The 14,173-nt window shown below is 51.1% G+C and overlaps 1 protein-coding gene across 4 annotated transcripts in view; it reads left to right on the top strand.

Annotated features, from left to right (window-relative positions):
• Positions 1-11,128, top strand: part of HERC2 (HECT and RLD domain containing E3 ubiquitin protein ligase 2) — a 231,499-nt gene extending 220,371 nt beyond the window's left edge. For all 4 annotated transcript variants that reach the window (XM_032636780.1, XM_032636779.1, XM_032636778.1 and 1 more), the window contains 8 exons: positions 2,341-2,424; positions 5,896-6,037; positions 6,167-6,361; positions 7,014-7,126; positions 7,762-7,952; positions 8,799-8,904; positions 9,211-9,423; positions 10,563-11,128. In XM_032636780.1, coding sequence (XP_032492671.1) covers positions 2,341-2,424; positions 5,896-6,037; positions 6,167-6,361; positions 7,014-7,126; positions 7,762-7,952; positions 8,799-8,904; positions 9,211-9,423; positions 10,563-10,835 — 1,317 coding nt within the window. In that variant the 3' untranslated portion in view covers positions 10,836-11,128. The remainder of the gene's footprint in view (positions 1-2,340; positions 2,425-5,895; positions 6,038-6,166; positions 6,362-7,013; positions 7,127-7,761; positions 7,953-8,798; positions 8,905-9,210; positions 9,424-10,562) is intronic.
• Positions 11,129-14,173: the final 3,045 nt, after the last annotated feature.

The raw sequence follows: 14,173 nt of genomic DNA, 5'->3' as shown, positions 1-14,173 counted from the left end.
TAGCAGTTTTTACTGTAGGTGATATTGGTATCTTCAGTAAGTTTTATCCAACAAAAATTCCTAAAGTAGGAATGTATTGAATACAGCTCATTCAGCGAATGTTCACTGAGCACCTACTATATGTCAGGCTCTGTCCTGGGTACTTAGAATGCATCGAAACAGACAAAAATCTCTTCTCTTTTGGAGCTTATTTTAAAAATGAATAGTGTGGTGCTGCCTTTTCCCCCTGTAATCTCTGTTTCCCACCTCCCCAGAAGGGGGTTGGCAGAACTAAGCTTCCATTCTTGCAGTGTTCTCTGCTGTCCTGGCCTTGAGGCTTTACGGCAAATCCCTACTGACAGCAGGAAGAAAAAATAATGGGATAATTTCTTCTCCAGGGATGTCCAGCAGAGGGACCCGAACGTTACAGATCGCTTAGATAGAAGTTCGGTACCAGGATATGTAGAAATTCCTGGCCGAACGGTAGTTTAACAGCCTCTGAAAAGAATCATGAATGAAGGCTTCTGAAAGTCATGAGAGAAATTTTGGCCCGTTGACATTTGTAATAATTTGAGCTTTCTAGAATGAAATGCCTGAAGTCATCAAGTTTCTGGCAAGCAGCTTGACAGGATGTCCTGGAAGAGGCTCAATTGTTGTATGGTAGGGGGAATATTTGTATAGGGAAAAAAAAGCATAGAGGTCAAATTGAGGAATCCTAGTCCTGAAGAGTCTGATTCTGTGACATATATTGTTATCCAAGGTTATGGTCTATTCTTATTGATAATAAAATTTAGATGTTTTGGAGTACTGTCCAAACAGTTTTTTTTTCAGGATTAGCTTTATTTCCTAAAATACCTAGCCGAAGGAGACTGGTGCACACGTTTTATTTTTATGTGTGGCTTAGAGACACGTAGACAGTGATGAGGATTGTGGTAATGGTAAGAGCTCTCTGATGACCCAGAGCAGGAAAAAATTGTGGGCAGGTAAAATCAATATGAGACTTTACTTCAACCATTTTTCAATAATAAAAATGGCAAATTTGATTACTTTCACCGTTTTTTTAATCCCTCAAAGCAGAGGTGATAATAAGCAGTAAAAGGGAAAAAGCCTCTCCTTGTAGGGAGGAAACAAAGCGAGAGGTAGCACGTGTCTCACGCTGAGTATGTGAGTGTCCTGCAGGCTGGGAGCACAGGGCGGGGACGCCCAGGGAGGCTGAAAGGGTACCCTCAGCCACGGGGGTGTTGGCCTCTATTCTGGTCCTCGTTGGGAAGGACCGCCTCTGCAGGAAATTCTAGGGAGTGGGTTTCGTTGGTGACTGTGGAGAGCTGTTACCAGGGCCCAGAAGAGAGCGAGCCACAGGAGGGCGGGGCTCGCGGGGCGCTCCGTGGGGAAGGGAGCTCATGCCTGGAGCAGGGCCGAGCAGCGAGCAGGGTGCTGGTCCTTGGGGTGGAGGGTGTGCAGGAATGCATGGGGAGCGGCCTGCCTCTGCATCGCCTGTATGGTGCGGGGTGTGTGTCTGTGGGCCCCCCGTGTTATGGCAGTACCTCTTCCCTTCCCATCTTCACAGGTTAGAGCTCTCAGGCTCTGACCTAAGAGGGGGGTGCAGACCTTGCTGTCGGCACCTCGTGGCCCGCCTTCTACTCCTACCCCAGCCGCCCTGTCTCCAGAAGAGAGCCCAGTCGTCCACTCGGCAGGGACCTGGGGCTGCCACTGGTCCTGCCTCCTCCGGGTGTCTGGACTCTCCTCCCGTCCTCACGCACATGCACACGAGCACGTGTCACCCGCGCCCAGGCCCACGTGGGCATGTGTCTCCCTGGGTGAAGTTGGGGCCTGCTCCCTTTGCTTGCCGTCTTCACTCTGGGTTTTCCAGGTTTCTTTCAGTGCCCGGTGCCCATGAGTTCCCTCCCTCACTGGCTTCACCATCCCCATCCCACCCTGGCCCGCTCCCTGGCCCTGCTGCGGCTTTGTGGCCGATGTCTCTGCTGGGACAGCAATACTGTATAATTAGTGCCTCAGTCCTGCCACTAGTGGACTTGCAGTTTGGCTGGGAAACCTCGGTTTTCTGTTTAACCCTCGGAGCCTGGCCTGAGCCCTGGGTTGGAGCAGGTGGTCCCCGGGCTCTGGCCCTCGCTCCTCTCTGTGCAGTGCGTGCCGGGTGCCTCATGCCTCCAGATGGCAGGCAGGGGGTGCTGCTAAGCACTGGCCCTGCCGGCTGCCTGAGCCTCTGCGTGGGCTTGCGTGTGGATGCCAGGCTACCGCCCTGGGCCACCTCATGACCCGACAAAGGGAGTTCTGTGATTTGAAATATCTGTGGGTAATAGTTTCTATATCACATTCTAAATTTTGTCTGTCGTGTTTCAGGAGGCAGCTTTCCGAAAAGTAGTACAAGCAACTATGGTGCGAGATCGCCAGCACGGTCCCGTGGTGGAGTTGAACCGGATCCAGGTAACAAGTGGAGATGGCTTTCTGTTCTTAGATGTGATGGGTTTGTGGTTGTGAGTCATGTCCCCTCAGCCGGGGGCAAGTGCTCGTAGAAAACCTTCTCTCATGCCCTTGCTTTAGAGAGCAAGGTGCCACATGTGTGAGATGTCCAGTGCTGAGACCGCCAGGTGGCAACGTTAGTGGTTTTCTTTATAACGGAAAGAAGAAAGGCTTATTTCAGATAACCCAGAAGCACAAATCCAGATAAGCAAAAGGGGAAAAGTAAAAATGACCCATATTTCCACCACATAGTGATAACTGCTGCTAACATTTGGGGGGTGTGTATCTGTTGGTTGTAAACTGAACTGGATGACTCTCTTTTGCAACTTGCTGTCTGTTCCTCTTAATGCATTGTAATAAGCACCTCCCTGTCCCATGCTGTAGGGCCTTGGGATTGTTTACGCCAACCAGCTGCCCACGTTGATTTCTCTGCTGGGGGCTAGAAGGCTAGGGTACAGCAGGGCCAGGTGGTGTGGCCCCAGCTACGTGTGTGTCTTCAGTCACCCGCTTGGGTTAGGTTTTGAGAGGCAGAGCAGGTTCCCTGTTCCTGCCAGCCTCATACCTTCCCCAGCCCTGATGGCTGCTTACTTTGCCAGTTTAATAGGCCAGAATCACTTATACTAAGACTGTGTCACAGTAGTAATTGAAGAAGTGAAAAGTAGACCGTCTCTGAATTTGTACTGCTGCCAAATGTATATAAGCCTCGAGCTAAAAGAATTAATTAAAACCCGAGGAAGCCCAGCACTGCTGATGGCGTGTGTGCACTTGGCATTTCCCACGCCAGCGAAGTCGGCCCCGCCTCTTGGAGCAGGAGCAGAACCTGAAGAGCAGATGCTTTGTTCCTGAGCCATCGTGTCAGCACATGGTTTCTACCCTGATGCTGGTTGTATGACTAGACTTGCTTCCAGAGCTGTTCCTGGGGGCATTTTCAATTAAGGCATCACACTCTTTTCCTTTGTTGGAGAACACATGTGACCATGCTGATGGAAGTGGTTCCTTCACCGACGTCATAGTGTTTAATGTGAAGCTGGAGGTCAGTCAGCCCATTCCACAAACAAATGGGCTGTTTTAATTAGGGTCATAAAAAAGCTTTTATTTCCCCACCTTGGAGGATCATTTTGGTTTGCTCTACATTATTAGGGCGTAAATACTAAAGTTCGTAAGTGAGGAAAGCTGATCGTCTAATTCAGACAGTTGGGTGTTCCTGGATTGCAGGCCTGCCTCAGCTGTGCACAGGCACCACGTTGGGGCCAGTGGCCCAGTGTGGGTGTCCAAGCCCAGGGCCCTTGACACCAGGGAACCTGGCTAACCTGGAGTCCACACCAGGCACATTTTCCAGTCATTGTGTGCTCAATGCCTCTTCTTTTCTCATCTTGGCATCCCCAGCACAGTGAGTTATGAAAATGCTCGGTGCGTGTCTGAAAGAACAGAATAGGTAAGGAGAGAAACAAATTTGTATTAGACATTTTTTAAAAGGCGTATAAACAACCTTCAACACAGCGTGCAATGCTCATTGATGTCACAGGAGCCACTCCGGGCCACCCAGCGGTCCTCAGGTGCCAGAGCCAGGTTTCCTTCAGTTCAGGGTTTCAAACATACTCTTGAAATTGGGAAGGTCCTCCACAAAGATGGATATAAAGTAGAGCAGAGTGGTGCGGGGGGCATTCTGTGACTCCCAAGTTGAACGCAGACACCAGCAGTGACCCAGAAAGGTGGTGCGGGCATCCTCTTCCCTGTGCTGTCCCAAGGCTGCAGCCTTCTCTCGTGGGGATGCCCTTGGAGACATTTTCTTACTGTCTGTCAGAAGTGCTGTAGAGACACTAAAAGTAGGCCGTGTTCTTGGAGGGTTTCTCTGTGTTTGAATTTAATTTAGTTTTGTAACAGGATCTAAAAATAAATCTGTGTACATTAAAAACTTTAAATGTATTGCAGATAATGCTTGCTCATTTCTGAAAATTTAGAAAATTCAAATTAAAGACCATTAAAACCACCTATATTCCTGCTGTCCAGAGGTGTCAGGTACACAGCCCTGTCCTTGCAGTGTCCTGGCTGTGTTCACATAACCATGTTCCTTCATAGCAGCTGAGAGCATCAGTCTGTGTTAACTGGCACTGTAAACGGAGGTGATGTGACCTTTCGAGTGGGCAGCAGGTCTGTGTCTTACCCCTCACGTAGGAACACATCCTTCTTCCTTTCTGTAGCTCACTCTCCCCTGGGCGCTGTGTGCCTTAAGAGAGCTGCTGTTAAGGTCAAATGAAATGACATATGAGAACGTGCAGCTGACTGTGTGGTGCACAGGAAGACTCACTCCACAGGAAACTATTGTCATTGTTCTTATATTTTTAGTCTTGAGAATGGTAATTTATGCAGTGAGGAGAATTAGCTGTTAAACTCAGCCTAGAACTCACGAAGAAGTTAAGGATGGCGAGAGTTTAGCCAGAAGAGTCAAGTGAAAGTACATTCTCACAATCATATTTTCCTTAACTTCTCATTTTGCAGTCATTTCAGACTGAGCTTCTTGGGTGATTCTGAAGCACAGCCTAGGCTGCAAGCTGCAGGGTTACTGAGGCCACACTAAGTGAGGGCTTGAGGGCCATTGTTATGATCTGTTGGGGAATCTTAGCTTATGATGAGAAATACAGGTGGGACAAGTGATCATACTTGGAGACACAGTGACCCCAAGAGTTGAGCAGGGTCCGTGCAGGTGAGGAAAGGAGGGGAGGAAGGTTCTGTCCTGGCTCAGATATTACAGGCCAGATTTGGTCTCAGAGCCCCTTGGGGTGACCCTGCCAGGGCTGATGGTCTGCTCGGAGGGCGCTTTCAGGGCTCCTGGCCGCTTCTTCACGGAGACCGTGGGCAAGGTTACAAAGTGTGAGGGTGAGCCAGGCTGCAGCTCCTGCCCACCCGGGCTGCTGCAGTCCTTCCTGTGGTCTGTGATTTCTTGAGGGCGTGTTTGCTTAGCCACCACCGTCCTGCCGTGTTGGCGAGCGCGCCCCGGCCCCTTGAGCACAGCTGTCCAGCAGGCAGCCTGCATCAGGGGAGGGAAAAAGAGGAGCGCAAGGCTGGTCTTCGGGGTCCTCAGCAGGCGTGGGTGAGGAGACGAGGACATGGGTCAGTCCTGGGAGGTCCAGCAGCCCTTCGTGCGCGCACAGGTGTGCTCTGGGGGTTGTGCTTGAGCTTGCTGGGCGCTCGTGGCGGCCTGAGGTTGTAGAGGCCGTGCCACACGTCTGGGTGCTGCTTGCTGTCTGTAGGGTCTCCTGCCCCCACTCCCCGCTGGTGACCAGGACAGGACAGGCGAGGGTAACGGGAGGGGTGACTGGCCGCAGGGCCCTGCTTTGGATGCAGGGGTTCCAGGGCCGGTCGGCTGCCGAAGATGGCACCTGTGTGCTTTCTGCTGTGGCCCCCCTTCTGTATGTTCTTTGTCTCCCTCTCTAGGTCAAGCGTTCAAGGAGTAAAGGTGGCCTAGCGGGCCCTGATGGGACCAAGTCTGTCTTCGGGCAGATGTGCGCTAAGATGAGCTCATTTAGTCCTGACAGCCTTCTCCTCCCACACCGCGTCTGGAAGGTCAAGTTCGTGGGTGAGAGCTTGCGTGCGCTGAGGGGCGGTGGTGTAATGGGTGGTGCGAGGAGAAATGAGCGGCCCCCAGCCACTCCCCAGGGGGCTCTGGCACAGTGACCGTGAGCTGCCGACCCTCCTTTCCCCCCAGGTGAATCTGTGGATGACTGTGGTGGTGGCTACAGTGAGTCCATAGCCGAGATCTGTGAAGAGCTGCAGAACGGACTCACCCCGCTTCTGATCGTGACACCCAACGGGAGGGACGAGTCGGGGGCCAACCGCGACTGCTACCTGTTCAGCCCGGCTGCCAGGGCGCCCGTGCACACCAACATGTTCCGCTTCTTGGGTGGGCCTCTTGCGTGGGTGCAGTGCTGCAGCTGTTCCGCTGTGTGTGCCCTGTTAGCTTAATGGCTGCTGTGTCTTGGGAGTGGTGTAGCTGTTTTAAATATCTCCTTCGAGCTTTCTCCGTGTGTAGCTGCAGGGACGTGAAGAGCCGGACCATTAGCAGCTGTGTGCTAAGAACCAGGAGGTGCCTTTGGCACTCAGAGGATCTGAGATAGCATGTGTCTGCATCCTAAACGTATCTGAAACTTGGGATCAGATCTTAGGATGTCTTGATACTTGGCCACCTGTTCATTGAGGGTCTGTGCCCATTAACTCACGGCACTGCCTGCACCTCTCCAGGCACTGCGAGCACCTCCTTGAGAAGCTCCGGCTGTTGGCTTTCCTGTCAGAGGATTGGCCACTGTGGCTACAGCTGTTGGTGGAAAGAGCAGAAGAGTTATAGATTTCACCCATAGGAACAGAAGGGAGCAATGAATTCAGAGTAGGATATAAGGTTTTAAGGACGGACCTAAGTCTCTGTGAATTGGGGTAATGTTGGTTTAGAAGGCACTGAGACCCCAGGGAAGAGCTCATCTCCGCTGTGTTGTTGAATGGACTGGATGTTCTGTCATCCGTTCCAAGTATCTCCTGTTTCTTGTGTTTCGAACGAGCAGGTGTGTTACTAGGTATTGCCATCCGGACTGGGAGTCCTCTGAGTCTGAACCTTGCTGAACCTGTCTGGAAGCAGCTGGCTGGGATGAGCCTCACCATTGCAGACCTCAGCGAGGTAACCTCCAGGAGGGAGAGGGCCGAGAGATGTGACACCTTGTGTGCCCAGCACAGAGCATGGGGGGCGTCCCCTGGGGTCTGGTTAAGAGGCACAGGCTGTCCCGAGGTGCTGACATACTCGCAGGTGGTCAGACTGCTGGCCGTCGGCTGCCTTCTAGTAGCAGAGTCGGGGTGTGGACACAAGGCCAGTCCATTTCTAGACCTTGATGCACCAGCTGCTTGTGGGCTTTGCCACTTGTACGGTCTCGTCAGATAAGAAAGCCCTCTGTCTTTCCTGTGGCACAGCTGAGCCCGTGGGCAGCTGGGGGGAAGTTGAGGCTCCCGGGGCCTCCCTAGGCGTGGTTCCCTTGGTGCCATGAGTGAGGTTGGGACTCGCCTGTGAGCAGTGCCTGTCGCGCTCTCAGTGAGTGGTTTTAAAGACTTCCTTGTTACACATTCTTTCTTCAGCTCCTCGGGTAAAATGCTTCCCCGCTGCCCCTCTTTTATTCCCCGGCACGCGCAGTACACTGGGAGCCTTGCCGTACGCCCCAGGCAGATCGAGGCCTCGCGCGACTGCGTGTCGGGTGTGAACTGGGGCCTGGGGTGCAGGAACAACCGCGACCCAACAAACGGACTCCCTTCTCCCCTTGAAAGGTCGATAAAGATTTTATCCCTGGGCTCATGTACATCCGTGACAATGAAGCCACCTCGGAGGAGTTTGAGGCCATGAGCCTTCCCTTCACGGTGCCAAGCGCCAGCGGCCAGGACATCCAGCTGAGCTCCAAGTACACACATATCACCCTGGACAACCGCGCCGAGTATGTCCGGCTCGCAATGAACTACAGGTACGTGGTCGTCTGCCCTCCAGTGTTTCAACTCAGTAAATAGCAAAAATAGCAGAAAATGGTTTGCTTGGGTGGCTGCTTTCTTTCCACAAGGAAAATTTAATGGACTTGGCTCCATCGTGATCAGGGTTGGAGTACTTATTATTCTCACCCGAGATTCCTGGCTCTGATCAGAATACCAAGGTGAAGAGAATCCCCCTGTTTGGGGACTGTCCCAGCAGAGGTCACAGGCCTTTGTGTGCCACCTCTCCGGGAGCAGGGCTGTGTTTGGGGCGTCTCCACCCCTCGCCTGGCCCTTGCGCCACCGTCAGCTGCGGTTGCTGCGTGGCCTCCGCCCGATGTCCGCTCAGTGTGCTGCTTGGGAGCCTTCTCCTCCAGAAGCACCTGGCTGGGTGTTGGGATGAGGGCCCGTGCGTCAGGTGGGCTTTGCTTGCTAGGCTCTGCCTGAGGCCGGTCCTGGCAAGTGTCCTGTGCCATCCACCCGTGTTCCTTTCTGTCTCGTGCCCTAACTCGCCAGTCACCAGGGCCTTGGATGCGGCATCTGCTTTCGGGAAGTTCTTACCGTGGGTGCTGTGAGGCCTGCTCGCTGCCTCTGCTTGTCGGACTCTGGCTCCTTCCTGGGAAGCAGGGGGGGATTGAGAATTGTGTCTTGGAACGTGTATAGCCGTAGCTAGTTTTCGAGGTCGCGTTCCGTGTGCCAGTGAGATGGCCCCACTCCGTGAGAAGCTCTGAGACTGTCTGCAGAGCACACACCTGGCTCATCTGTGTGGCAAGGCTTGGTTGGTATGAGCAGAACAAGATCTACATCACCAAAGACAGAAGTGTAAAGTGAGTGTTTTCTTTCAGACTCCACGAATTTGATGAGCAGGTGGCTGCTGTTCGGGAGGGGATGGCCCGAGTCGTGCCTGTGCCCCTTCTTTCTCTGTTCACCGGATACGAACTGGAGACAATGGTATGCCCGCCGCTTCGTGCTGCCCCCCTGGAATGCCTTCTCATGGTCATCCACTGAGTCCACCTCTCAGTTAACTCTTGCACTTGGAGGTCTGAGATACACTTGTGCCTTTTGGGTGAAGTAAGACGTGCTCAGGGAGCGATTAGTCCCCGCCTCCCCCGCCCAGCCCTGGCCCACACACGGCGGGCCACAGGGCCTATCCTCCCACCCATCCCCTACGGCCTCCCACGCCTGAGCCTCCCCACACCAGCCCTGGGAGAAAGGAGTGGTGGACCCTGTGCTGACGCAAAGCGTGTCCCTCCACAGGTGTGTGGCAGCCCAGACATCCCCCTGCATCTTCTAAAGTCGGTGGCGACGTACAAGGGGGTGGAGCCTTCTGCACCCCTGATCCAGTGGTTCTGGGAGGTGATGGAGTCCTTCTCCAACACAGAGCGCTCCCTCTTCCTTCGCTTCGTGTGGGGCCGCACGAGGCTGCCCAGGACCATCGCCGACTTCCGGGGCAGAGACTTCGTCGTCCAGGTGCGGCTCTGACACACCCCGTGGCGTCAGCCGCGGGTCGTGTTCCTCGCACGCAGCCCTGCCCCAGCTGGGAAGGCGAGCAGGTCTCTCCTGTTACGTGGTTTTCCTTCCCTCTGGAAACAAAAATGAAAAACACGTAACTTCTTTGGTTTGACAGCTCAAAATTCAATGACTGCAGGTCTTGGGTACCACTGCCTACTTCTAAAAAGTTTATCTGGCCACCACCAGAATGCACTGCTGTTATGTCAGCGTATCCTAGGTTGTTGAGCACACACATCACTTAAAGCGTTTATTTGATTCTCTGGTTGAATTAGGTGAATCACTGAGTAATGCTGCTTACTGAGAAAAATCAGCGCTCATCAGATTGAGTTTTGCTTTGAGTTCTGACTCTGTGGTCCGTGGTCAGAGATAGGCTCTGTCTACCTGCCAGGCCCTGGGGGTGAAATGACCTGATTCCCCACTGCCTACTCTCAGTTGACTTTGCCAGTCGCAGTGCTGAGGGGTGGAGTTCACCGCAGAGAGAGAGATTGGAAGTCCACTCTCCCGCATGTTTGGGGGGATTCGGGGACGGCTCCTTGCCCAGTGCACCCTGTCCTGGGTCTCTGGCCAGGGTTACAGAAGTAGTCACCTCTCAGGGAGATCTTTGAGAGCATATGCAGTTTTCCTCTCAGAAGGTAGGTAATTTGTGGGGTCTTTCCACAGTTCTTGCTGGCTTCCTAGCATCTTAATCTGTTGTGGTTGAAAGTGGGCTGATAGATTCAGGGAGAGCTTCCCCACATGGGTGATGGCTAAGCCCGTGCCTTTGCACCGGACCCTGTGTCAGTGGGTCTGGGGTCCCACCTTGTTGACCGGGGGTGGGTGGAGCCATCTGACTCTCCTCACAGCATTGGTTTGTAAAAGGCAATTGTCACAGTAACCAGTTGCTATTTTTTTATTGAAAGTCCTGGGAAATAGTTACTCCTTTTTATTTATGAAATTGGCTAGATTTTGTGTTTTCTGATATTTTGTTATTTTTAGCCAACAAAATATGATGCTTTATGTGAATGAGAGTCAAGAGTCTAATGAACACAATAAAATAGATTGCGGTTTTACCTGTCCTTGTACATAGTCTCTGATGATTTAACATTTTTCATTAACAGGTATTGGATAAATACAGCCCTCCTGACCACTTCCTTCCTGAATCCTACACCTGCTTCTTTTTGTTGAAGTTGCCCCGGTATTCCTGTAAGCAGGTGCTAGAGGAGAAACTGAAATATGCCATCCACTTTTGCAAGTCCATAGACACAGATGATTATGCTCGCATAGCCCTCACAGGAGAGCCAGCTGCGGATGACAGCAGTGACGACTCAGAGAACGAGGATGTGGATTCATTTGCTTCAGACTCTACACAGGATTATTTAACAGGACATTGAAGTGGAGAAATGGCATCCATCACAAGACACCACGAGACTGAGTGAGGAGGCAGAGTGCTGCAGTTCAGACTGCAGGGCGTGACGTGTGCCATGAGAAGGGTTAGCCCCCTAACGTGTGGGAGGATGATCAGAAAGTCAGCCTCGCACGTGGAGACTTAAAAGGGGCTTCTTACCCACAATGCTGCATTACATGTAGGACTTCTGCGTTTACTAAAGTGTGTAAATGTTTAATATAAATAATGAGATGCAGCGTCCCAAAAATGAATAAAAAGCCTTTTTCCCTGTGGGTGCAATAGATTGGTTTTTTCCCTTCCTTTTAAGTGTTGTGCATTGCCTTGATTGTACATTGGAAATACTGTGTAACAAATCGTATCATAAATATTTCAATTAATTTTACTCGGAATTTGTTTATTAAAAGTTTTTTGAACATTAAATGATCAGTATTACTTGAATGCATCCAGAGGTTATTTAAACCAAAATCAAAACAAGAAGGCCATCAGCCCCCCTCTCCTCCCCAGGTGCACATTCTAGCATATGCGGTGTGTAACTTGAATTGAGGCCTTTCTGTGAGCAGTATCATAACTTCTATCATGGAAAGTACTATATATAATGTTTGTGTCATGTATATGCCTAAATTTTAATACCCTATAAATAAAACATCTGTCACAAAATTGTTAAGCTGATCTTTCTTATGTGGTTAGACTAGCACTGGTGGGTGTGCTGCCACCCCAAAATAGATTAGTGTTTGATACAGCATTAGTTAAAGCCATTCCAGTCTAGTTAGACTTTTTTGGTTACAAAACCAAACTCACTGCAGTGACAAAGGGAGTGGTCCTCAGGAGACTGGAAGGTCTCCAGGGGAGCAGTTAGGGTCGGGAGCCTTCAGCGTCCCTCCCCTGTCCTCCATGCCATCTGCCTCTGCAGCCTTGGTTCCTTCCTGTCCCATGGGCCTGGGGGCAGGGGAGTGTCTCTGGTCCGGTCGGCCATGGAGTAGGATTTGAGCTGCTTGTTCCGGGATCACGTGTGTGGTAGGCCCTGCAAAGTGAAGGACTGAGACCATAGGAGGCAGATTGGCCGGCAGGCCTAGTACAGTGGGACTTGGGGTAAACGGTATCAGGTGGAGGCAAGCGGTAGGTATTTCACGTGGGAGACTTCCTTTCCTCGGGGATTCAATGTGTCACATTAAAAGATCCAGAGAGAATTTTTTTCTGGGAAATTATTCATGACCAAGTTGGTGAACGTTTAGATTAGCCCTTTTTTCAGCTTGTCTCAAAATTTCCATATAAGCTGTGAGGTTTTTTAATCACCGTCCCTTTTGTTTTTAGTCAGCTTTGGCTGCATAACAAACTACCCCCAAAGTCGGTGGCACACAAGAAGAATTTATTTCTCTCTTTATGCATCTGGGTTGGCCAGTTTTGGCTGCGTGGCTCAGGACTGGGGGTTGGGTAGGGCTCTGCTTCACATGCCCTTCTGACGACCCAGGGCAGGAGAGCAAGCGAGAACAGGTGCAGCCTGCGGCCAGGCCTGTATTGTCCCCTCCACTCTCAGGCTCAACAGGCTGGCAAAGGTACCGCCTCTACAAACAGTGTTCTCAAAGTCCTGTTCTAGGAACCTGGAGGTTCCTGAGGCCCTTTCAAGGTGTCCATGAAGTCCTCCCTTTTCCAAAGTACATATCTGCATAAGGCTAAATTTTCTTCATATCCTTCAATCAAAACGTATGGTTGTCCCTTGATATCTGCAGGAGATTGGTTCCAGGACCCCCAAGCCTACCAAACTCTGTGAATGCCCAAGTCCCTTATGTAAAATAGTGTAGCATTTGCATATAACCTATAGACATCCTCCCATAAATACTTTTATAAATTTATTTATTTATTTTTGGCTGCGTTGGGTCTTCGTTGCTGCGCGTGGGCTTTCTTTAGTTGCGGCGAGCGGGGGCTACTCTTCGTTGTGGTGCGTGGGCTGCTCATCGTGGTGGCTTCTATTGTTGCAGAGCACGGGCGGGCTCTAGGCACGTGGGCTTCAGTAGTTGTGGCTCACGGGCTCTAGAGCGCAGGCTTAGTAGTTGTGGCGCACGGGCTTAGTTGCTCCGCAGCATGTGGGAATCTTCCCGGACCGGGGCTGGAACCCGTGTCCCCTGCATTGGCAGGCGGATTCTTAACCACTGTGCCACCAGTGAAGCCCCCTCCTATATACTTTAAATCATCCCTAGATTTATTATAATACCTAATGCAATGTAAATGCTTTGTAAATATTTGTCAGCAAGTTCAACTTTTGCTTTTGGGAACTTCCTAGAATTTATTTTCCTGAATATTTTTGATCCGAGGTTTAGCTGAATCCACAAATGTGGAACAATAGTGGAGGGCCAGCTATGGCAGTTTGCGGACTGCAGAGGCAGAAATGAGAATCCAGCTATCTTAAGCCAGAGTAAAGAGACTGATAAAAATGTAAATACCATTCTCACTAAATTTTTTTGTTTTGAAAAATAATTTCTCAAAATAGTATCCACGTTAATAAGTAATTGGCTTGTTTTTATTTTAAGATGAATAAATATTCTAAAATTTTTCAATTTTACCTACTAACATCTTTGCTGTGTTAGTTTCTCCCCTCTACCCCCTGCCATCTAAGGGTCCTTGTGGGACTATTAAAAAAATTTTTTTTTTCAGTTTTAATTTCCAATGTGGTAACTACTGATAGATAAAATCCAGGTAAAAATCATTGAGGATCCTAAAGAGCCTTTAAGGGTGAAAAAGTGTCCTGAGATCAAAACTGCTGCTTCTCAGGGGAGAAGCTGCAAGGTCCTGGCAGAGGGTGGTCCCAGGAGGAGGAGATGCTGGGACAGCTGCCCGCACACAAGCTTCACCTCCATGATCGTGGCCCTGTCCACGAGCATTTGCATAAGACACACTCACTGTGAGCTCCTTTTCTTTTTTGTTTAACTTCAGGAATCCTGGAGGATTCTGTTTCCTCTTTCTTCTGCTGTGGCACTGCCATGACCCCAGGCCCAGTTTTGCGTCCGTGTTGCAAGTGCACACCCAGTGGAAGCCACCAGCACCTGATCCCCTGCTCTCACTCTGCTTTAGTTGGCTTGGATGGCAAGAGCCCCTTGGAGGGATGATGATTTCTCGAAGCAGTGACACCCAGTCCCAGTGTGGGACACTGGAAACCTGTAGTTGACATGCAGGTCCTAGAGGAGGGCATGCCGGGCACTGTATGTCCTAGTCCTGGGACCAGGCCCCTGCTCTCTAATGGCTGGAGTGGTGCTGGTGGTGTGCCGCAGGGACACCTCCACCTGGGTGAGGGGTGTGAGGGGCAGGCCCTCCCCAAGTGCAGGGAGCTGG

The sequence above is a fragment of the Phocoena sinus genome, chromosome 7 (genome assembly GCF_008692025.1).
Source record: "Phocoena sinus isolate mPhoSin1 chromosome 7, mPhoSin1.pri, whole genome shotgun sequence".
NCBI lineage: Eukaryota > Metazoa > Chordata > Mammalia > Artiodactyla > Phocoenidae > Phocoena > Phocoena sinus.
Note: the sequence above shows the minus strand (reverse complement) of the source record. Positions and strands in the feature narration are given on the sequence as shown.